Genomic DNA, 22,426 nt, shown 5'->3' on the forward strand with positions numbered 1-22,426 from the left:
TGATCCAACCAGGCCTGGGTACAGAGGTTATGCAGCCTATAGCGAGCAATAACAGAAGGGTAGTAAAATGGCCATCAATATTCGAAAAGGTAGAACCCCTCATTACTATTTATAATATTTTTTGTGATATTTTATCTTCTTTTTTAAATGAGAGCTCGGATGCAATAATGATTTCTCAGATCCGCCAGATGCTGGTTGAATATGTAAAATCCTATCTTACTAAGGTTTACAAAGGGAAAGCCCTCCATAGTAGTAACAATACACTGGTGTCCAATCCATGGTTTACTGAAGATTATGCAGTGGTAAAAAAAACTCCTTATTAAGGCCTTACAATCTAAGGAGACAGTGCTAATCAGGCAAGAAGGAAAAGCATAAAATAATGTATTAAAAGTATCCCCTAGAAATTGAGAGGACGCTAGCTGGGAGGATTTGATGGCTGCCGCAAAAGCAGGTGATCAAAACCTATTCTGGCGGATAATTGCTGATGGCAGCAAAATAAGTAACCCAGTTCAGGATTATAATCTAGACCCAAACACATGGCATAAACATTTTGCCCAATTATATGCATGTCCAGGGATGATATCTAGAGATCCCACACACATAGTATTGAGGATCTAATGAAGTCAAATGAGATTGCACCCTTATATTTTAGTATAGAAGACACCACACTGGCCATAGCTGCTATAAAACCATCTAAAGTTCCCGGCCCTGACAAAATATCCGGAGCTCTTTTAAAGCATGCTCCTGAAGTGTGGGCCCCTTATATCAACCTCTTGAGTAATGCACTTAATAGAGGGCAGCCCATCCCTGAATCCTGGAAGGGCACGGAGATCGTCCGAATATATAAGAAGGGCTGTAGGAACGATCCCGCTAATTATAGGCCTATCAGCCTGATAGATATAATGCGAAAGGTTTATTCCAAACAGATCCTAGATAAGTTGAAAGATTGGATGATAGAAAATGATGTACTGTCTCCATACCAGGCGGGTTTCAGAAGGAGAAAAAGTACTATAGATCAATTGTTCAGTTTGGTAAACTTAGCCTGGAAATACACATGGTTACTGATATTGATGTTATTGATTCAAAAGCCGCATTTGATTCAATTCCTAGAGATCTGGTAATGATAAACTTGCTGCAGCAAGGGGTACCAAAATATATTCTAATTCAGCTAATTAGGCTCCACAAAGACAACTTTGCAAAAGTCAGCTGGGGTAAAGGGGGGGAACTCACAGACGAGATACCTGTAAAGAGAGGTGTGCGCCAGGGATGCGTCCTGGCGCCACCTTTGTTTCTCCTATACGTTAATGATATGTGTGAGTTCCTGAAACAATCTAAACATGACTCTCCAAAGTTGGGACGGAACCAAATCAGAGCTTTGACATTTGCAGACGATTCAATTTTGTTGTTGCAAACAACCAAGGGCCTGCAAAATTTGCTGAATAAGCTTGACGAATACTGTAAACTAAAAGGTTTGAAAATTAACCCTGTAAAAACTAAATATATGTCTATAAGGCTCCACAAATGTTTTAGGAATTACATATTATTGAATGGAGCAGTTTTAGAGCGTGTCTCTAGCCTTGTTTATTTAGGGGTAACCATTGACTCGAATCTCTCCTGGAACCCGCATATAAAGAAATCGAGAACTATTTTATTGCAAAATTCGGCACCTATTTAAAAAAAAAAAACTCCATGCAACTTGGTCAAAGGCCATAACACCAGCCCCAGAAGTTTATAAGTCCAGGGTTCAAACCGCTGCTCTGTATGGCTCAGAGTTGTGGGGGGGAGGCAATTTTTGACCCTAATTGTGGGGGAAAACAAGGTTTTAAGAGGATTGATCCCCCTCCCCCAAAAGACACCAGTGATTTCTTTTATGTACGATCTGGTTATAAAACAGATTGTGCCAGGGATGCTTGGATGGCTTTGTCATATTGGATCAGAATATGGACCACCGATGAACTGCATATTTATAGACAGACATTGAGTGAACTACTGGCATTGGACATCCATGTTACATTTCCCTGGTTGGTCAATGTTCGTAAATGGCTTTTGGAGCTGGGCCTGAGTAGATTTTGGGGATACCATAGCATGTTGACCCCAGATTCAAAAAGGAAAATTAAATGTATTTACTGGAATTTTATCAGGCACAAAGTCACTTTAAATTCTGGATATGGCACACTTACAACTCAATTTTTGATGTTTGCCTCCCTGTTTCGAACAATTTTTAGATGAAATTGAACCCCAACTTGCAATGGTATTAGGGCCCGATGTAGGTCACCAAATACCGGTAGGTAACGGCCGAATTCGGCCGTTACCGACCGGTATTTGGTGATTGAGATGTAGGGGGCTATATTTTACAGAATCAGTAAATTTACCGATTCTGTAAAATACCGAATCGGTAATTTTACAGAATCGGAAAATTCCTGATGTAGGTAGCACTGTTTCCAGTGCTACAGGCCTTTCAGATTCGGTATTTTACCACCCAATCCAATTGGGTGGTAAAATACCGAATCCAGGTGTGCATGCACATGTGTGCATGCACACCTATGCCATGTGACAGACAGACATGTCCTTAGGGCATGTCTGTGTGCCACATGGCACACATGCCTGTATTTGGGGTGCTAGAGGGTGTCAAAGTGACACCTCCTGCACCCTTGCTGGAATCGGTATTTACAGAATCGGTACATACCGATTCGGTAATGCTCATTGATTCCTATGGGCTTCAATGCCCATAGGAATCAATGGGCATTACCGAATCGGTATTTACAGAATCGGTAAATACCGAATCTTAACTATTCTGTATTTACCGATTCTGTATTACCTACACCCCCCCCCCCTCTATTTTACCACTTCTTAAATACCGGTTCGGTATAATTCGGTATTTAAGAAGTGGTAAAATAAAATTACCTACATCGGGCCCATATATCTGAAATTCAGATATGGTATTCTTCAAATAAAGGTGTTTACATCCAAGTGGGAAACGTTACAGAATGAGGAGAAAGATTGTAAGTGTACATTGAATCCTATAGGAAGTAAGGAGGATATTGCACATGTTTTATTTTTCTGCCCTGCTTATGCTAATGCTAGAAAAAAATGGATAAAACCGTTGGGCAGGAATCTGAGTATTAGGAAATTTGTTGCATATCCTAAAAACTGATAGCTCCAAGCTTACTGTATTTGGTGTCAGTAGATTTTTATTGGCTACTAATTTTACGAGAAAGAAGAAAAGGTTGAAGTTTTAAAAAAACGTTTTAATGTAATTTATGAGGGATATATCAATTGCCTATTTGTATTAAAAGTACTAAAAGCACTTTATTTATTTACCCGAACCATGTACTGTTAAAGACCTTGATGTTATTGCACCTTGCACCTTACACTTTGTTGAACTTACTATGTTGGTGTTAATTGTAACCATGTATTGCATTTTTAATTTACTAGAGGAACATTGTACTGTTTATGTTTCTATGAAACAAAAATGTTTTATATATATTTTGTTGCTTTTGTGATTCCATAAATCGAATAAAGATGTTTTAATTGATTGCATATTTTGGATATTGCAGACCACTGATTGACTGAGTCTGTCACATTCATACTCAGGCCACGTGTCTTCTCTTCTACACCTGATCCCTATTGTCAACTTTGTGAGAGGCCAGTGTAAGGTGTGATAATGATCACGTCTGATAAAATTCAGCACTACACTGCCTACTGCACCAAAATGTACATGTATCACTATAGGGCATTTTTCACCCATTACATTCCAGCAGGCGTGACTTATAGAACTTTATCCCACCCACCTGACATAAACACTGCACCATCTATATTATAAAGGAGCACTTGTCTTCTTGCCAGCACTCAAGTGCCATTCTAAAATACGGCCAATCACATGCTGAGCGTAGAGCCCAAGGGAAGAAAGGAAAAGAGCAACAGCCTCTACTTTAAAAGTGACATATAATCATAGAATTGAACATACACAATTAATTGATAATAGCTTAAAGCAGGCATAGCGTCACTCATGTTTCTTACCCAGGTCTCTCTGGCATAATTATGTCAGTAAATAGTGGCTTCACAGGTATGAAATAGGAAACAGATACCGTCGTTTACTACTGTTATCCCCTCTTAACGCTGGCCAGACACAGTAATTGTAAGAGCAAATTAATGTGCTAGCCCGAGATGACTGTGCAGTTATTCACACCTTAAAAATTTTAATGTCACAAAAATGTAAGGCTATTGATCAAATCATGCTATTTTAGAAATGACAGTAACCACAGAGTTCATTACATTTCAAAGTAAACTCTATTCTCAGTTTGCAAGAATACCATTTGATCCCAGAGCATTACCTAAGTAAGATGCAAAACTGCTGGAAGCCCCTGGGCATCTCTTCGCGTGAATGTTTGTCAATATTGATGGCCTTCTCCGACGTGACAAGTGGGCTGTAAAGGATGTAAAAAAGGGTATTGGTTTCAAGATTAATGCTCGAAACATGATCGGGTAATATTATAATGATTCATAACATGCCTCCCACCTTGGTTCACTTGAAGCAGTCAACGCATTGTTTCCATCGCCAGATTTCCACAGAAAATCGCTGGAATCCTTGACCTTCTCCCAGAAAAGTGCAGAGAGTGACCGGGTCTTTTGCAGGCATTCGTCCTCGAGTTCTCTGCTCCGTCTATCAATGCTGGTCAGGTCAACTGCAAAACAGGGCAGAGGTCACCAGCCGGCTCGGGCAATCCTGCACGATGCCAGGTAAATAGACATGATTGCATGTGCCAAAAATCTCTAATAAGAGCTCAGTTTCATGTAAAAGAGGATATATTCAAGGTCTGTACATGTAGAATATTTGAGGATTTTGCTAATATAGGTCATCAGCACAAGTCAGGTGGCGCAGCGTTCCCAGGTGCGGTGGCACACCACCTGATCACAAGACGCCTGTGCTGAACACAGGGGATCATTTTAGCGGTCGGTAATCCTGGCTGGTAAAACCGCATAAGGCTTTGGTTGCATCAGGGTACAGAACACTGGACCATGCCCTTCAGAGAGGTGGAAGGCACTCAATGGCTACATTTATGGATCAGGAAGAGGCATTTGAATTGTATTCTGACCTCTAATGTGAACCTTACGCTTATCCCATTTTGGCCACTCTTTGGTTCCAACATGTTCATCCTGACTGTTGAAGCCATGGCTGTCAGGATTCCTTGGACAGGTGACAGGCAGCAGGACAAAAGCCCAACTTTCAACATTCATCCGTAAACAGATTTCTGCTTGCATTGCAGTGGTTCCAATTGTCAGGCATTTGATATGAGTTTTTATTGCTAAGGAGGAGGGTAAGCTCGTCCTACAGCAACTAAAGTTGGGGAGAGCGCTCGGTAGCTCTAAACAACTGCCATTTTGGGCTTAATCTAAATATATATATATATATATATATATATATATATATATATATATATATATATTTATTTGCAGTTTTTTACAAAGCACTCTATGCCAACTTTTCAGCAATTTAGAGCATTATCAGATTTAATAACATATGTAAGAGGCTGGGCTAGTAAAAAGTAAAGTACAATAAGCAACTAATATATACCATATTGACCTAAGGACTGCAAGTTATTATCCCAGCACATTTTGATGAAGTGTTTCATTCTCTGGAACTATACATGTTTGAACCATAATATGCACATTATGTACAAAAAATTATAACATACAGAATGCTGCAAAAACGTGTACAACATAAGATTTAGCAGGCAAATGTGTTATTTGATACATATTACTCTTCAGAAACGAATAATACTAACCATAAAAATCTGCCGGATTACTGTATCTGGGGCAGGGATAACCTATTGTGGTGAAGTACTGAACCATGTCGCAAGCAGCGCCGGAGTAGATGGTTGTCCCAGAGGAGAGAAGGAGAACCAAATCAAAGAGCTGGAAGATGTCTGAGCGTGGTTGATGGATCGAAAGAACAACTAGTCGGTTTCCTCTGGCAAGTCGGGATAACGTGGTCACCAAGTTATGCGCCGTGAAACTATCCAAACCTGAGGTGGGTTCATCAAGTATTAGAATACCTGGAGGAGACAATAAAGAGGTGTGAGTTCTTTCTCCCAGCTATTGTCACTGGTGTGAGAAATATAGCAATATATCCACTTGGAAAACAAAGAAATTGATAGGGGATTTGAATTTGTTACATGACATGCCGAACACATGCTAAATGAAAATTATTATTTTGTCATTCATCCTCTCACCTGGATTCCAGAGTAGCTGTACACCGATGCTCACTCGCCTCCTCTCCCCACCGGAAACTCCCCGCAAGTACACATTCCCAACCCTGGTGTTAGCGCACTGTCGTAATCTCAGCTCTGCTATTACATCTTCCACCTGACAATTAAGAAATATCATGTAGCTGTTATATTGAGTTAAGACTATAAAATAGAAAGGTCTATGTAATTTATCTTCACCATTCAAAAGTTTTTTTCACCTAATAAATTAGCCATAAAAGAAATCTGTCCAATTTACAAGTGCTTACCACACATCCAATACATTAATTGAATACAACATTTGCAGAGTAAGCAGATTCATAGAATAACCAACAGCAAGCAAAACAACTCCCCAATCACACACATAAAAAAAGAAAGGAATAATTAAGAGATTAAAGGTTTAAACAAAACAATGTCAACTCAATTACCAGACATTTAAAATATCTTTATCAGTCATTGACCACAAGAATCACAACTGGAGAGTCACAATATCGAGAATAAAATATCGAACTGTAACAATAACAACCCCACAATGTCGAATACACCTATATTGTTGAAGTAAGTACATGCAAAGTAAAGAGCAGTATATCTTTATGCTTCACTATCTCTGCCATGAATGCCATTTCAGGACTTATCATTTGTTCTGACAGCCAATAATCAGTGGGTGATGGCAGCCCCATTCTTGTTTCCATGTGGTTGCTTGGCCCCTCTATTTGTAGGATAAATAAGTAGTCAGAAGTTTTTAACAGGTTGCCAACGTGGAATTCAAACATTTTGCTATTGTGAGCATTATTTTGTTACTCAGTTAATGTTATATTCCCTTATCTACAAAGCCATCACAACCAACACCCCTTCTTATCTTGCAGACAAGTTCACCATCTCTGGTGGTACTCGGCAATCCCGCAGTCATCAGACTGCAGAATAAGAAGTATTAAAAAGAGAAATTAAGACAACAGGTCTTTCCCATTATTTAAAACAGGATATGGAATCATATCTCTGTACCCACCAGGACCACCTCAACACTGCCCCAATTTAGGAAAGAACTGAAGACTCACCTCATTAAAGAGCACTACATCACAATGCATTAACCTTCCACACAACGTCCTCTCCTATTACACATTGATTTTGACCAAGTACAGCGTCAACTACCTCTTAGCATAAATACCATATACATACGTAGACATATACAACCATGGCCCTCCCCCCTGTTACCTGCCCAATGGACAGGGCAGCAAAAAAATACTTGGTTGTTTCTTCAAATACATTGACACAAGGACAAAGATCCAAGGTCACATAACCTATTTTCCTTTTCCTGGAAAATGCCACATGAGGGACGCAGCCTGATGTAAAGCATGCTTTAGGCAAGCGTGTGTGGTACAGATGCATACAGATACAGCTTATGGCCTCGGTATGATCTGATTTTGCAATAAGACTTGTTCAGACATGGGCAAAGAGCAGAGTCAAAATTGGCAGCTTCAACAAATTCATAAATCCTTCCACTCACCACTTTAAGGTAGATTAAATAGTTCAACCAGTTGTGTGCCATATTTGGGCATACCCATTGTAGGAATATTGGAAAACTGGTCGAGGGGGAGGGAACCTTACTCAAGCAGCAACCGCAATTCCTAACAGGGTGAAATAACCAGCAAACCCCAAATTCACCTGTGCTGAACCCTCTGGTAACTTGTACTCAAAAAATGAGCTGGGAGTGCAAAGATTTTGTGTAAGAAAGTACAATTATTTAATCACAATTAGCACAACAAAATTAATGATTATCAAGCAACAGTTGATCAAGAAAAATAGTTCGTGTATTCTTAATTCATTACATTCATTACAATAAACAAGCTATTTTTCTTAATCAACTGTTGCTTGATAATCATTAATTGTGTTGTGCTAATTGTGAATAAATAATTGTACTTTTTTACAAAAAATCTGTGCACTCCCAGCTCATTTTTTGAGTACCTATTAGGATAGTTTAGGGTTGGACGGTGCCCTAGTAGCTGGTAGAAGTGCAACAAAAAAGATATTAATTGATAAAACTATCCCTCAGAGTGCACCAAGGCATACCCTACGTCGTCCGTTTCTTTTGTTAAAACCTCTGGCAACTTGGCACAAAAAGCAGTCAGGCTTTGCTCAGAGGCAATGTGTTTTTGCAGCACTTCAAACAGTAATAAAACAAAAACAGAACATAAGGAAATCCCAAACCAATTTAGTAAAATAGCGTCAAATGTATGTATGTATGTATGTATGTGTCTTGTAAAGCGCACTGCTGCCCTGAGGCTTCGTGGCGCTGTAGACCGCTGGGGAACCCGTCCTGGCTATCCCTGTGAGATGGTCCCTGCTGGGTATCTCCAAGGTGAAACCAGGCATCCCCAGCGAATGTGGGGGGCTGTTGTAGAAATGAGGCAAGCTAATGTCCAGAGTTCCTGAGTGTTATCCCTGGTTAGAGTAGGCACTGAGGCGAGAATTATCGAGTCCGCTGCCCCTGATCCACAACCCTGCAGCGTCGGGAATTGAACCCTGGTCCCGGGCCGTTCTCTGCTTCTGGGTCTGCCGCCTCTAACCAGTGATAAATTATTTGACACCAGCAATATGCAATAGCAAAGATTTTAGGAAAGTATAGCGCCTAAAAACACAAAGCGCCACTCAGAGTTTGTTGGTCGTGTGAGAGCAGGTAAAAGTAAAAAGTTTAGGCCAACTACGATGAAACAGGGACTGGATGCAGGGACAAGGTTAGTCCTGCTGTAAGAGCAGTGGCGTAGCTAGAAGTGGTGCTGCCTGTGGCTGTCACTGTGTTTGCCACCCGTTGGCCACATGTAAGAGCAGGTGCTGGCGATTCCTGCAACGGCTGCCCCGCATGGCCGCTGGTAAGAGCAGGAGGGAGGCCGCCGCCCCCAAAAACCCATGTTGCCTCGGGCAGACCACCCCCACCCCCCTTGCTACGCCACTGTGTAAGAGTTACTTTCAAAAGTCAAGCACGTAGAGTGCTGTTTGTGGTGAAGGGGGCAACAAGGAGCGGGGAGAACATTGAGGATGGTTGTCGCTGTGGCAGGAAGATCCTATCAGGTGTTGCTGGAGATTCACATTGGAGGCCACTGTGGGCTATCGATGCTATAGCACGATGTGGAGGTCTCGCGCTACCAGGCTTTGCTGAAGGTTGCGGTGGCACGAAGAGTCTTGTTCACTGGAGCTTTGCAAGATCTAGCATGAAGAGGCCTGAGTGCTTACGAACAGCCCAAAACTTCACAATTTCTCCTTTTCCTGGAGACAGAGCTCACGGACTCCACACCAAGGCCCTAGGGCCAGAGGGGCACCTCTTGGGGACCAGGAACTCACTCCAGTGGAATACAGCAGGGCTCAGGCAGGTCCAGTTGCAGATCCAGGCAGCATGTCAGCTGCACAGTTGCAGGGAGGCCTCTGGAGATTGTTATGTCTCTGTAGCTCAAAACAGGAGGTCAGTCAGAGTTTTTAGCTTTGCAAAGTTTAGATGATGAACTGACAATTTTAGCTGTTGTTTCTTTTCTGAAAAATGTTATGAACTATAGACTTTTTTAATAAAAATAGCTGATGTATGACTATTTTTCATTATCATGATATCATTTCCTTGTAAAAATGTGTTTTTAGAATGAATGTCTAGTATAGTGCTTTTATGATTTAAAAACTAAATCGAATAAAGCTATTTTTGATTTGATTTTGATTTGACCCTTGGAGTCACTTTAGCCTGGGATGAAGGGTGCAGGTTCAGTCTTCCTTTTCAGCAAGCAGGGCAGCAGAGTAGCAGGACAGCAGAACAGCAGAACAGCAAAACAGTCCTTCTTCCGTAGTATCCAATGGTTCAGAAGTGTACTAAAGCCTTGGGTCTGAGCATCTATTATTTATAGGTGGTGGCCACTTTGAAGTAGAAGAAGTTGCTAGAGGCTTCCACCCCAAGAGGTGCTGGGAATTTTCTGCCACCCTGCCATGGCTCCAGCTTGTCTGGGGACACAAAATACTAGTGTCAAAACCTTTTATGAGTGGGCTGGGCACAGCCTTTGTGATGTGCAAATGTGGTAGGTGACAGCTCCTCCCCCTCATCAAGTCAGAGTTGGACCATCCAGCCAATAGTATCCCCCTTGTGTCTCACTGTCTGGGTGTTATGCACAAAGACCAACTGCCAGCTACACCCAGTCAGGTGACCCAGGATACAGGCAGCAGACACCAAATGGTTGGGACAAGAAAATTATATCTTTTTTTTTTTTTAAACCTTTATTTGGAGACAAGTAGGTACAAGGGAAGTGTACATTCAAAACATACAGTCACATTCGGCCATTACAATGGTACGTCAGTGCCCAAAAAACATACAAAACAGAACTACATATGGAGACACGAGGAAGTACAGGGCAAGGCATCAGTCAATACAAGGAGCAACAGCGAAATGTGCAGGAGATATTAAAATACAATGAGCCAGCATGGACAGGCGAGCCAATAAGACAATGCAATATGAATACAGTACAGTAGCGGAGAACACGTGAGCCAGAGGGGACACAAGTATGAGGAGCACTGGATAGAGGGGTGCCGCGCAGGGGTACAATCCGAATTCCCGATAAAACTACCTGTCCGAAGGGAGACTCCCACCCCTCAATAGCTCGCAGGAACAGGAGACAGTCAGCCCCCCCCCCGATATCGGAAGAGCAGCAGGTGTCGTGTAAAATCCCAGCCCATCCCGTTGTCATCAGCCTATCCCCTCATGTTCCTCAAGTTCAGAATCAGAGTCCCGCGCAGCTCTGGTCAGGAGGTACACCTGGAGCGGACTCCAAAAGTCCTTCGGTCTGCATCGAACAGGCATCAATTCAGAATAGATATTATACTGATCCTGACAGTAAATGAGGTCAGTCACCCAGTCCTGAAAGCGCGGCACCCTACCACGACCCCAACAGCAAGCAACCCTACGCTTAGCCAACAACAGGGCCACGTCGACAAATCTACGGTGAGAGGCAGGTACGTCCTTAGTGAAGCCAAGTAACATCACCAAGGGGTCAAACGCCACCCCATCCTCCGCCATAACCTGCAGGGCCTCATGAACCTGAGCCCAATATTCCAAAACCCCCACACAACTCCAAGCCAAATGCAAAAAGTCAGCGCCTTCCGCTCGACACCTAGCGCACCTGTCATCCTCCGCCAAATGAAACCGCAGTTTCCTCGCCGGGGTATAGTAGTACCTCTGAACAAACTTGTAATGGATAATTTTAAGGCGACAACTAGAAGAGACATTGGCCGTGAGCCCGCAACAATATTTCCACTGCTCGTCTGTAATAGGAGCACCTAATTCGGCAACCCACTGCTCGCGCACCCGATTGGTCGGGACCGATCGCTGTCGGCGAATAGCCCCGTATAACTTCGACACCAGGTGTCGCCCATCTGAAACCAGCAGCACATGGAGGGGGAGGGTTACCCCAGGCTCCGAAGGATAGTCCGGTAGCAGAGCACGCATGCCCTGCCGCAGGCGGACAAAGTAGAACAGGTCTAGAGGGGAGCAAGCAGCCGAACCGAAGAAATGAGCCTGCGTACGAAAGGCACCTTCATGAAACAAGTCGCCCCACGTAAGAATACCTAGCCGCTTGCACATTCGCTGAAACCCCGTCTCCATCAACAGCGACAGATCCGGATGATAAGACAGAGGCAAGGCCGGCGAGTAGAGAAAGGAAACGTCTAGCAAATGAGCCGTCCGCTTCCAAGCATCCACCGTGCATGTCACCGTCGTGCGGGGCGTTTCCACATCTGACACCTTGCCCAAAACCATCCCCTCCAGTGGGAGCGGGTGGGCGACCCAATGCTCAGCAGCAATCTGGGGCATGAATGGCGTGGGGCGCATCCAATGATAGGCATAGTGCGCCTGAGCGCTGAGATAATAGAGTTCAAAATCAGGGACATCGAAACCGCCATCAGCATAAGGCAACGTAAGGGTAGCCCAGGCCACCCGTGGCTGCTTGCCCCCCCAGAACAATCGCAGAAGCTCAGAACGAAGTCTACGAAAGAAATAAGCACCAGGATGATATGGGAGGTTTTGAAAGAGATAAAGAAAGCGGGGCAGAACCACCATCTTGATAAGAGACGCCCTGCCGGCCATGGAGAGGGGTAAAGACATCCACCTGGTGACATCATCCGCCAATTTAGTAATGGCCACACCATAGTTGAGCCGAACCGCGTCTCCTCTATCTAAGGATACAACAATACCAAGATAGCGCAACTCCGAGTCACACCACTCCAGAGGGTAGTCAAGGGGAAACCTGGCCACCGCAGATGTGAGGGGGAAAAATTGAGATTTCCGCCAGTTGATATGAACCCCGGATACGCCACCAAAAGCGACCAGCTCCCGCAGGAGCGAGTTAAGGTTGTTCTCAGGGTCCTTGACATAGAGTGTGACATCATCAGCATATAAAGAAATGCCGACCTGCCGCTGAAGACAATTAAAGGCGCTCTGCTGATGAAACTGACGTATCCTACAGGCTAGCGGCTCAATAGCGATAGCAAACAAGAGGGGTGAGAGGGGGCAACCCTGTCGGGTCCCTCTCGTGAGAGGGAACGAAGGGGACAGCACCCCATTCACTACTACCCTCGCCATCGGATCAGTATATAGAAGCTTAACCCAAGAGATGAAAATCCTGGGGAAGCCCATCCGACAAAGAACATCAATAAGGTAGCCCCACTCGACAGAGTCAAACGCCTTAGTGGCATCAAGAAAGACAGCGGCAACCGGGACAGCGGGATCGATGGTCGACACAAGCGAGAACAAAGTGCGAAGATTGTGAGAGGTGGCGCGACCGGGCACAAATCCCGACTGATCAGGCAACACGATAACGGGCATGAGTTCGGCTAATCTCACCGCCAAGACTTTCGCGAGAATTTTAACATCGCAGTTGAGCAATGAGAGGGGCCTGTAGGAGCCCACATCCAGTGGATCCTTATCCGGCTTGAGCAGCGACGTGATGGCGACCTCCCGCATGGAGCCCGGAAGGCGTCCCTCCTCCAGAGACTCCTCAAACACCTCACGGAGCACAGGGGCCATAATGTCAATATAACACTTATAAAATTCAGCAGGAAGGCCATCCAGCCCGGCGGCTTTCCCATTAGAAAGAGACATGATGGCATTCCTGACCTCCTCCTCCTCCAGGGGTCTGCCTAAGAACTCCCGATGGCCATCCGATAGCCAACAGAGCGCCAACTCGTCGAGGAAGCCACCGTATCGAGTCTCACCCGTCTGCTGAGTCGTGTAAAGGTGTGCATAATGATCAAGAAAAGTGCGCTGAATCTCCGACGTATCTCGACAGCGAGTGCCATCCGGAGACACCAATTCCAACACGTCCGACCCATGCCTAGGATGTCTAGTAAGGGCAGCGAGGACCTTAACGGGCCGCTCCCCTTCGCAGTATCGCCTCGCCGTCCAGTATTTCCCCCTGTGCTTAGCCTCCCGAGCAGCCTCCTCCTCGTACTCGGAGAGCTTAGTGCGGAACTGTGCCAGAAGAGCGGGGTCCGAAGTCACCTGCATCCTGCGCTCCAAGTCTCGCAAGTCAGCCTCCAACCTCTCGAGGGTCCGAACAATCAGACGGAGTACTCCACAACTTTTAGAAATAGTGACACCCCGGATCGTAACCTTGAATGCCTCCCAAATGACCTCAATGCTCTCCACAGAGCCCTTGTTTCTAGGGAAGAACGCCTCCACCTCCGCACCGAGTTCCTCCTTGAACACCGGGTCAAGCAAAGCAGTCGGAAACAAACGCCAAGGCGGGCGCGGCCTGTGTAACCCGGGGACGGACAAATCAACCTTCACCGGACAGTGATCAGAATACGTCCGAGCCAAATGTGAGGCCCCTCTTAGGCCAGCCATCAACCCTCTAGAGAGAAATACATAATCCAGTCTCGCCCATGAACGAGCATGTGTGGTGTAATGGGTGCCCTCCCTAGCGGTAGGGTGGGTGAACCTCCAGCTGTCAACCATCCCAGCCTCCTCCACTATCCCCCGCAGCACATCCCTTGCCTGTACATTGTACTGAGGGCTACCCTCCGATCTGTCCAGCTGGGCCTGAAATGCAAGATTAAAATCACCCCCCCACACAATGTGAGTAGCATCCACAGCAAGAACATGACCCCACAGAGTGACAAAAAAGATTGGCGTGTCAACATTGGGAGCATAGCAATTAACAAACAGTACAGTGGTCTGCCCAAGCCGTCCCCACAGCAGCACATAGCGCCCCTCAGGGTCCCCCATAGATCCAAGTTCCTGGAATGCAAGCGACTTCTTAACAAGGGTAACAATCCCACGAGCATAAGAAGAGTATGAAGCAAACCCCCTGGCCGCAGCCCACCTTCCGCCGAAAGTGGGGGAGGGAGCGGGGCGCAGATGCGTCTCCTGGAGAAAAGCAACTTGAATAGCATGCCTGTCCAAATACTGTATCACACTGCGACACTTCCTGGCATCATTAAGGCCCCGTACATTCCAGGACAAAATCGAGACCTGATCTACAACAGCAGTTGACATCACGTACAGTAAGGGCCCCGCAGGACCCTACAACCATATACAGGGCATCCAACTACCAGCAACAGCCATTGATAGGTCCGCGCCTCAGGGCACGGGCAGACCTCCACATACGCTCCATACATTTCCCAGTCATCTCCAAAACAACCAAACAGGAACACAACAACACCCCCCCAACCGACCCATCCACACAGCAAGCCCTCGGGACAGCCTACGCGCCGCGCGCCGCCAAGCCATTCCACACGGCCCACATCACGCACACGTGCTACGCTCGCAGAGTGCGCCCCGGCACGTGGCAACCCAAAATGGCGGCCGGCGCACTCGAGCCCAAAATGGACGGGAGCACGGATCCCAGAACCCGTCCCGTAAGATAGGAAAGTGGAACAGCCCGGATAGCGGGCGCCCCGACATGTCCGTGCACTCAAACAACAGTAGCAGCTACCAAGGCGAACCAAAAGTCCCAGGCAAACAGACATGGACAGCTTCAACCCCCCCCCATCCACCCACCTGACACCACCCCAACTATCAGGCCACATACACCCCTCCCCCCCATCCCTCAACACGCATCCAGTCAACCAACATAGGACTAGAATCCAAACAAAAGGTAAATATGGGGCACACCCTCCGGGGAACCTTCCAGAGGTGCACGACGCCACTCCCTCACGCCACGCCAGTGTCCGTGCCAACGAGTATCAGGCGGCCCCAGGCGCAGCGCGGGGGGGTGGGTGCCCAGAGCGCGACATCCCATAACACCATCCCGCAGTGCCATCCCAACCCCACAAAAACAGCAAAACGCACTCACTCATCATGATACAGACATAACCCACGCATCAGCAAAAAAATTAAATACGGACAATGGCTAGGCCACAAATACTGAGAAGGAGGCCAGCAGGCCCCAATACAAAAAGGTACATATCCACAATACTACAAAAACCGGGAAAAAGATAGACAAAGTCCAAAGTCACCAGAATCAGGCGACCTCCTCCTCAGCAGCCGAATGTTCACCCTCCGGATCTCGATGTCACCACGATCCGCCGCAGCGCGCTCGCGCTGGAGGGGCTTCGCAAAGTCCTCAGCATGCTGCGGGTTGGTGAAAAAATGTTGTTTAGCCTGGTGCGTCACTCGAAGTTTAGCCGGATAAAGCAAGGCGTAGTCCACTTGAAGGTCCCGAAGCTTCCTTTTCACCCCCAAGAACTTCCGACGCTGGTCCTGTACCATCGGTGTGAAGTCGGGGTACATGGTGAAAGACACCCCTTCGAAGGAGAGAGTCCTGTTAGTTCGGGCAGCCTGAAGAGCAGCGTCTCGATCACGATAATTCAATAGGCGCGCAATGATGGGACGCGGTGCAGCCCCAGAGGCCGGACGAGGTCCCAACGTCCGATGCGCTCTCTCGACTATGAACTGGGACGAGAAAACTTCCGCCCCGATGGCGCCCACCAGTAGCCTCTCCACATACGTCTCCATTTTGCCCACATTCGTGGACTCCGGTACACCTACAATGCGTACGTTGTTGCGCCTACTCCTCGCCTCCAACTCCTCGTTCTTGGCGGCAATGACACGCAAAATATTGTCCATTCTCGCCAGCTGGGTGGTATGGGTGGCGGCCGTGTCATCGTGGTCCGAAATGCGCTGTTCCGCCGCCGTCAAGCGCTCCTCATGTACGTCCAATTTCTGAACGACCACATCCATGCGTGACGATATCTTGTCCACTTTGTCCACTATAGTGGCGAACCCCTGCCTCATCTCCTGCATCATTTGGGCGAAGTCCGGTGGAGGTGGGTGCGGGACACTCTCAGCGACATTCGGGGGGGGGGGACCGCGAAGTTCCAGCTTCCTGGAGCGAACGCGCCCCACGCCTGGCCCCTCCAGAGTCAAAGGACAGTTTGGACTGTTTAGTGTCCGGCTTCCCCATGACGGTGGTACAGAAGGGGAACGAGGCAAATGGAAGTCAGGATACAGGTCGGGCACGGGGCCCGGCCAAGCAGAAAGCAGCTCGAATCGTGGGGGCACGAGCAGGCCAGCACGCCCCGCCACTCCCACCGATGAGCAAAGGCCGTCGCCGTTCCCAGCCCAAGGTGGCAAACCCCAGAAACCAAGTATTAAATCCGTGGCACTTCCGTAGGCGATGGTATCTGGACAGGCAGATGGGAAAGCCAAGAAAAGTCCGACAACAAGGGAGAGCCAAGCGTCTCGCCCGGCCAGCGATCGGGCCTGGCGGAGATGGGCGGAGCTAGGCCTACACCCCACGTGCAGAGCCCCGGACTGGCATGAACGGCGACGCCGGGCAAGATGGCATCAGACTTCCAGAGCGCGAGTCGGAGAAACTTGGGACCCTCACAACTTCGGCCAGCAACCTCCGAATGGCACAGGAGTTGGACCGTGGGTGGACAGCCGATATCCCAACCGAACCGTGGGGTCAGTTCAGGGCGCAGCGATGGTAATCAGGATACCTAGGCAGATATTAGCTCCGGGCAGCGGGAGCCTCACGACAGTGCGGCCATTCCGCAGTGCGCCCTCTAGCGCCCCCCAAGAAAATTATATCTTTCTCAAAGAGCATTTTCAGAATTGCGATTAAAAATTCACCATTTTTAATTTTATTTCTTTAGACACCAAACTCGAACTGTCCATCTGCTCCCAAATGGAATATACAGGTTATTAAATGTAAAGAGTTAAATAAAATGCTATCCTATGTGAGAAGTTAGGGCTTGTAGTAGTAAAAGTGGAGTTTTTCACTACCAGGCAGCGGTGGCTCCTCTGTTATGGCAGAGGAGCATCGCCCCCTCCCCGCCAGCAGCAGCAAAAAATAAAAATAAAATTATAACAAACCAGGTTTATTATAATTTTATTTTTCTTCCAGTTCCGAGTCTGGGGACCGGGGCCTAATTGATGACAGGCACGAAGAGGGAGTGGATGGCACTTATATCAGTGCGCATGTCAGTTTGGCTGGCCAAATGAGGATGGCCAAACCGACGTGCACTGACATTCCTCCAGCTCAAGCCACATTGATGGGTGGTGAGAACAGCAGGCACAGGCTCCAAGTCCTCGTTGGAGTGGTAAATCCAGCTCACTCAGGACAATCCCAGCTGGTAATAGCATGAGAGAAGCACTGGGATTGCCCATATGGGAGTCTGGGAGCCCCAGCCTGTGCACAGCAGTCAGCAGAAAGCAGAAGAATGGTAATCATCAAGCAGCAGGTCAATCAATCAATCATTCTCTGTGCCCCTGTTGTCTCCTCTGCCCACTCTCCCATCTCCCTTTCCCCCCGCCGGTCCTCCGCGGCACGCCCCCTTGCCGTCCCCGCTCCCGCCTCCCAGCTGAGCTTGTCTTCCCCTCCACTATATAATGGCGTCCGCTGCACAGGTGAGCGAGCATGATCTCTGACCTCTGGTCAGGAACCTGCTCTCTCTCTCAGCAGCTCCACAGTTGTGCCACTGCGAGGTGGCAAGTAGGGGTTTGAGCCTTGCCTTGGCTGTTCTTGTTGCCCCGTTGTGTCTGCCTCCCTCGTAAGTAGCCGTTGTCTCTTGTAGCACTGCACCCCTGTTATTAAGCTTTACTGTGCCCCTTTTTTCCTGTCCATTCACTGTGCCCCTGTTGATTTTATGGCACAACACGGAGGCCATATTATGCAAATCTCCTTTATTACTACAGCTCAGCAGCAACAATCGAATAGAACTTTAGTGAACATTCTGAAGAGATGAAGAGTCCCTCTATGACCAGGTATCATCCTTCTTTGTTGCTGCTGCTCAGAAAGATAAGTACTGCCTCTTCAGGCTTAGCACATTACCTGTGTTTTTGCGCTTTTCTACTGCGCTATCTGTGTGTGGCTGTTATATACATGAGGTTTATGTTGTCTTGTATGCCTTTTGAGGGCTGAATATTAATGTCTTGCTTTTTAACCCTTTCAGCAGTGACTATGTGACCATATCAATCTTTACTCAACTTTAATCTGCTTCACCCCCTAACTTCCCTTGCTAATCATCTACTGGGTCTTGGTACCCTTCGCTTCTACGCTCTACCTACTCCTCCTCCGGTTTTATTTTACACCGGTACAGTTTTCCTTTCGAAAATACACTGCACGTGCTTTATGCGCTCTACTGCCTCCCATTCACCTCGCATTCGCGTCTCAAACTCCGTTTTACCCTCGCCTTCCGCATGTAGCCGGTCACCCGCCGCTCACGGCTCCACGCCTCCCTGACTCATCTTCCCATGCCTCTCTTCCGCCGGCGATGTGGACGCGATGGTAGTCTCTTCTCTCGGCCATGGCGGCAATACGGCTTAGAGGAAAAGCCCTTAGCAATCGTTCGCGCACGATTCGTTGCGTGCGTGACGGACATTTTGTGACTTCAACTGTCAATTTCATTGTCCTGATACTGGATAAACTGTTAGCTTACGCGACATTTATTCTATTCATTTTTTCGAAGTCCCGACCTCATTTTCGCTATTTCGGAGTCCCCATTTCATTATCATTCTCATTTTGGCAAATTATTGGCTGTTTTTTCCTTGTCAGTCCTTATTACCTAAAACAAAATAAAAAAAAAGAAAAGGTAAGGACATATATAGACAATGTCTGCAGCCCCATCTCAGCCAGATATTGACAAGAAATTAGAAGAACTCGTCAATAAGGCTCTAAGAGAAAGCCCCAGGGTCTATTGACAACAAAATAAGTAAAAAGCTGGGGTCCATTTCCGACCTATCCTCTGCCCCCTCCACAAGTAAATCTGATGGGGCATCTAAAGCTAATAAGAAGAGGATCTTTGGAGGGAACCAAATCAAAAAGGGCGCAAAGAAGCCCAAAACCTCAATTTCTACGGGCCTAAAGTGCGCTGAGTGGATTGGTGCCTCTGGCACCCCAGGTGGGCATGATGAAGGCCCAGAACTTCCCATCCACATTGACAGCGACATGAGCTGTGAGGAATAAATTGAGCTGTCATGCTCATCTGGCTTCAATACAGATGTGGACGATGATCAAATGAGAGATACTGGGAGCTTGGAAGGGGCTTCCAAGGCCTCAGGGTCCAATACTATACTTGTGGACCCATTTGGGGACGAAATGTTCGGCCCTTTATTAATTAAACACCCTCTGTCCCCAGAATGGACTCCTTCTCAACACATTGTGGACTACCTCTCCTTCTGGCTAAGAAGGGAAATACCCCAGGAGGCCAGATCTAGGCTTAGATCTGAATGCCCACGCCCTTCACTTCCCCACAAGTTTGCCATGACCCTGGAATTAGATCCCAAAGTCGTGGCTTTCATAGCCAAAAATAACAGGGACCCTAGGAAGGGGTTAGACAAAGGATTGAAGTCCTGTCAAGACCGCCTTCTTGACGTCATAGGTCCACTCACCAACATTTTCCAGATGACCGAATCCGCCTACGTGGGGAATAACCAGATTGATGTTAAAGAACTCAGGGAATGGGTGCAAAGGGCTATATGCCTTGTTGGCAATGCTAGTTCTGCCATCTCCACAGAGAGAAGAAAGGGAATACTACTAAAAATAGACCCCAAACTTGTGGAATTAGCCAAAAGGAATGGAGGTGCAGACTCCTAGGGCCTCCTCTTTGGCGAGGATTTTCTCAAAGAAATGGCTAAATATGTGAACGCTTTTAGCTTATTCCAGAAATCACAAAAAGAGATTAAGAAAGTGTTCCAAGATAGAGTTTTTAGCAGGGCCGGGAGAATGCGGGGTCATTTCCCCGGCCACGGAGCTCGATCCTCAAGACCCTTCTTCAACCGTGGTGGAAGATTTCCCAACAACTATGGCTCCAATCAGTTCTATCCAGAGAGACAGAGGAACCGCGGACGCACCTTAAGAGGCGAACGGAGACAACGCTCCTTCTCAACAGGTAAGACCCTTGAAAGACCCTTCAGATACCCCTCCAAAGGTGGGAGGGAGACTACGCCAATTCGCCTGGAATTGGAACTTGGTAACTCGGGACAGTTGGGTCTTACATACAGTAAGGGGTTACAAAATACACTTTGCAGGTATCCCTTCCCAAACGCGATTCCCTCGCGAGATCACATTCTCACACAAGGACAGAGATCTAGTCTCCCAAGAAGTGAAAGAATTATTTAAAAAAGCGGCTATAATCGAGACAGAAACGGTGGGTTTCATCAGCAATGTTTTCCTAGTGGAAAAGAAAAACAAAGAGCAAAGGCCCGTGATAAACCTGAAAGACTTGAACCATTGGGTAGTTTACCAGCACTTCAAAATGGAGGGTATACACCTCCTAAGAGACATCTTGAGAAAAGGAGACTGGCTCACAAGGTTAGACTTGAAAGATGCCTACTTGACAATACCGATCTGGGAACCCCATCAAAGATTCCTCCAGTTCACTTGGCTAGGAAAGCTCTACCAATTTTGAAGTCTCCCCTTCGGACTATCGTCCGCCCCTTGGTGCTTTACCAAGGTACTACTTCCCATGACCGCTTGGCTCAGGGAGAGAGGGGTGAGATTAATAATATACCTCGACGAAATCCTTATAATGGCCCAATCCAAGCAGACTGCGTCTCTTCACACAAACCTCGCAATCCGACTCCTAGAGCACCTAGGTTTTATCATAAGCACGAAGAAATCTTGTACGGAGCCCAGTCAACAAACACAGTTCCTAGGCTTCACGGTAGATACACTGAAGGCAGAACTGAAATTGCCTGCCAAAAAGGTCAGGAAACTCAGGAAAGAGCTGAGGAAGGCACTCGCAAAGAAGACCTTCCCACTAAGAATCCTGGCGAGGATAGTGGGCCTCTTATCCTCGACAATCCAAGCTATCTTCCAGGGACCCCTCCACTATCGAGCACTTCAGAGACTGAAGGCGAGTGCTTTGAGATCGAACCTTTCATACTCCCAAATGGTGTCCCTAGACCAAGAGTCGAGGACAGAACTCCTCTGGTGGCTGAAGAATGTGGAGGCATGGAATGGCAGAGCCATTTTCAGAGAAGAACCGGATCTAATAATAGAATAGGATGCGAGCTTGGAAGGATGGGGGGCGAGATGTGGGCACTACTAAACAGGTGGACGTTGGACCACCCAAGAGAAGAGGTTGCATATCAACTGCTTAGAATTACTAGCAGGTTCATTTGGGATTCGCTGCTTTACACGGAAGACAGCGAAATGCTGTGTGACATTACGGATGGACAATGTCTCAGCTGTCCGCTATGTCAACAAACTGGGCGGACCACACTCCAAGGGCCTCACGGACCTGGCGAAGGGATTTTGGGAATATTGTTAGAACAAAGGTATTTCGGTTATAGCGGAACATATTCCTGGGTTAAGCAATGGTGTGGCAGACTGGTTCTCGAGGAATTTCAGGGACTCCAGCAACTGGAGACTAGACAGACAAACGTTTTTAACTATCCAATCGATATGGGGTCCTTTCGGAACAGACCTTTTTGCAGACCGCCTCAACACACAACTGGAGGAATTCTTCAGTTGGAGGCCGGCCCTCAAGCTCGGGGAGTAGATGCCTTCCTCCAAGATTGGAAGGGCTTGAAACCCTATGCCTTCCCGCCTTTTGCATTGCTTCCCCGTCTTCTTCTTCATGCTCGACGCTACAACGAGAACATAACTGTAGTAACTCCCCTTTGGAGATCACAAGCCTGGTTTCCGGTCGTTCTCGAGATGAGCATAGATTTTCCAATCCTGATACCCTGGTTCAGAAAGGGACTTTTGGGT

General features: G+C 47.0%; 1 protein-coding gene across 1 annotated transcript in view; it reads right to left on the reverse strand.

Annotated features, from left to right (window-relative positions):
- Positions 1–22,426, reverse strand: part of ABCG8 (ATP binding cassette subfamily G member 8) — a 202,601-nt gene that overhangs the window by 61,758 nt on the left and 118,417 nt on the right. Inside the window, exons 5-8 of the mRNA XM_086927798.1 lie at positions 6,234–6,366; positions 5,787–6,056; positions 4,520–4,685; positions 4,335–4,427 (exon numbers count right to left, since the gene is read on the reverse strand). Coding sequence (XP_086783924.1) covers positions 4,335–4,427; positions 4,520–4,685; positions 5,787–6,056; positions 6,234–6,366 — 662 coding nt within the window. The remainder of the gene's footprint in view (positions 1–4,334; positions 4,428–4,519; positions 4,686–5,786; positions 6,057–6,233; positions 6,367–22,426) is intronic.

The sequence above is a fragment of the Lissotriton vulgaris genome, chromosome 6 (assembly GCF_964263255.1).
Source record: "Lissotriton vulgaris chromosome 6, aLisVul1.2, whole genome shotgun sequence".
Taxonomy (NCBI): Eukaryota; Metazoa; Chordata; class Amphibia; order Caudata; family Salamandridae; genus Lissotriton; species Lissotriton vulgaris.